Source organism: Gracilinanus agilis, unplaced genomic scaffold (genome assembly GCF_016433145.1).
Source record: "Gracilinanus agilis isolate LMUSP501 unplaced genomic scaffold, AgileGrace unplaced_scaffold34086, whole genome shotgun sequence".
Classification (NCBI taxonomy): Eukaryota; Metazoa; Chordata; class Mammalia; order Didelphimorphia; family Didelphidae; genus Gracilinanus; species Gracilinanus agilis.
Genome location: NW_025367008.1, coordinates 1 through 1,224, shown reverse-complemented (window position 1 = coordinate 1,224; position 1,224 = coordinate 1). Strand labels below are relative to the sequence as shown.

The 1,224-nt window shown below is 42.1% G+C and overlaps 1 protein-coding gene across 1 annotated transcript; it reads right to left on the bottom strand.

Annotated features, from left to right (window-relative positions):
- Positions 1–7: 7 nt before the first annotated feature.
- LOC123254852 (septin-7-like) lies at positions 8–781 on the bottom strand (the record flags this gene model as incomplete). Its single annotated transcript, XM_044683764.1, has 1 exon — positions 8–781. A coding segment is annotated over exon 1 (699 nt), but the record flags the coding sequence as incomplete, so codon positions are not given.
- Positions 782–1,224: the final 443 nt, after the last annotated feature.

The following is a 1,224-nucleotide window of genomic DNA, read 5'->3' as shown; positions in this document are numbered from 1 at the left end:
TTCTTAGAATTGTGAAATCACAATGTTCACCATTTTCAACTTCTGCAACACCCCAAGGATACTGCCTTCCTCGGACTCTTTTGCCATTAACTTCAATGATAGTATTGCTACCAACCACAGCAAGAGGCAAATGGTCCTTTATCTTTTTTCTTTTAACAAGCTTATTTTCTTCTTCATCATCTGTCTCTGGAAACTCATATATTTTTATTTTATGCTCTTGAATTTCTTTCATTATCTGCTTCTTAAACTGCTGGCACTCTTCTGGAGTCAGTTTGTCCACTTTGGCGATGAGGGGAATGACGTTCTCCTTGTCATGCAAGCGTTTCATGAACTCAATGTCCAGAGGCTTGAGGCCATGACCTGAAGGGGCAATGAAGTATAAGCAACATTGCACCCTGCTGTCTGGCATCTGCCATCTGTTCACCCGAGATTCTGCGTTCAGATAATCCTCAAATTTACTGTCAATGTAGTCGATAACAGGCTGCCAACAATTACTATTGTCCACTGCATCCCCGAATGCAGGCATATCCACTATTGTGAGCAGCAGCTGCACACCGCCTTCTTTGATTAAAACTTTTGCTTGTTCCACCTGTACGGTCTTTTTAATTCTATGTGAAGGCCCTGGATACTCTGAAGAATACAAGTCTGTTAGGAATAATGAGTTGATTAATGTTGACTTCCCCAATCCAGATTCTCCTACTACCATAAGCGTGAATTCAAATCCTCTCTTCACAGATTTTCAGTAGACTTGATTTGGGAGATTCCCAAATCCCACATAGCCTTCAAGGTTCTTCTGTTGAGCTACTTTGTAAAGAATATATTTCCATCATTCCAGTGTTCCAAATATAACTGGAGTATTTCCATAAAGCCATGGTGCCGCCGGCGCCGCTGCCGCCACCACTCCTCTCCATCTGCTGTCTATTTTTAAAACTCTAAATAAGGTCTGACTGTTTCCCTTTAAGGTATGAGGCCCAATTGAGTCCTTTTGTTAGTGTGCTATGGAGGAGAGAATAATGGCTTTGGAGATTGGTGATCTGGGTTCAATCTCTGGCTTTGCTAGCTAGGAGACATTGGGCAAGCTATCTATAAAATGGGATAACATTGGATGTCCCATTTCCCTGATGCATGTGATAAAGCTGTCTTGGAAACGTGAAAGTATTTTCTGAATCTGAGCTCCGAGGAGCAAGGGCAAAGCCCTACAGCAAATCATTGGATTTGGCTGTT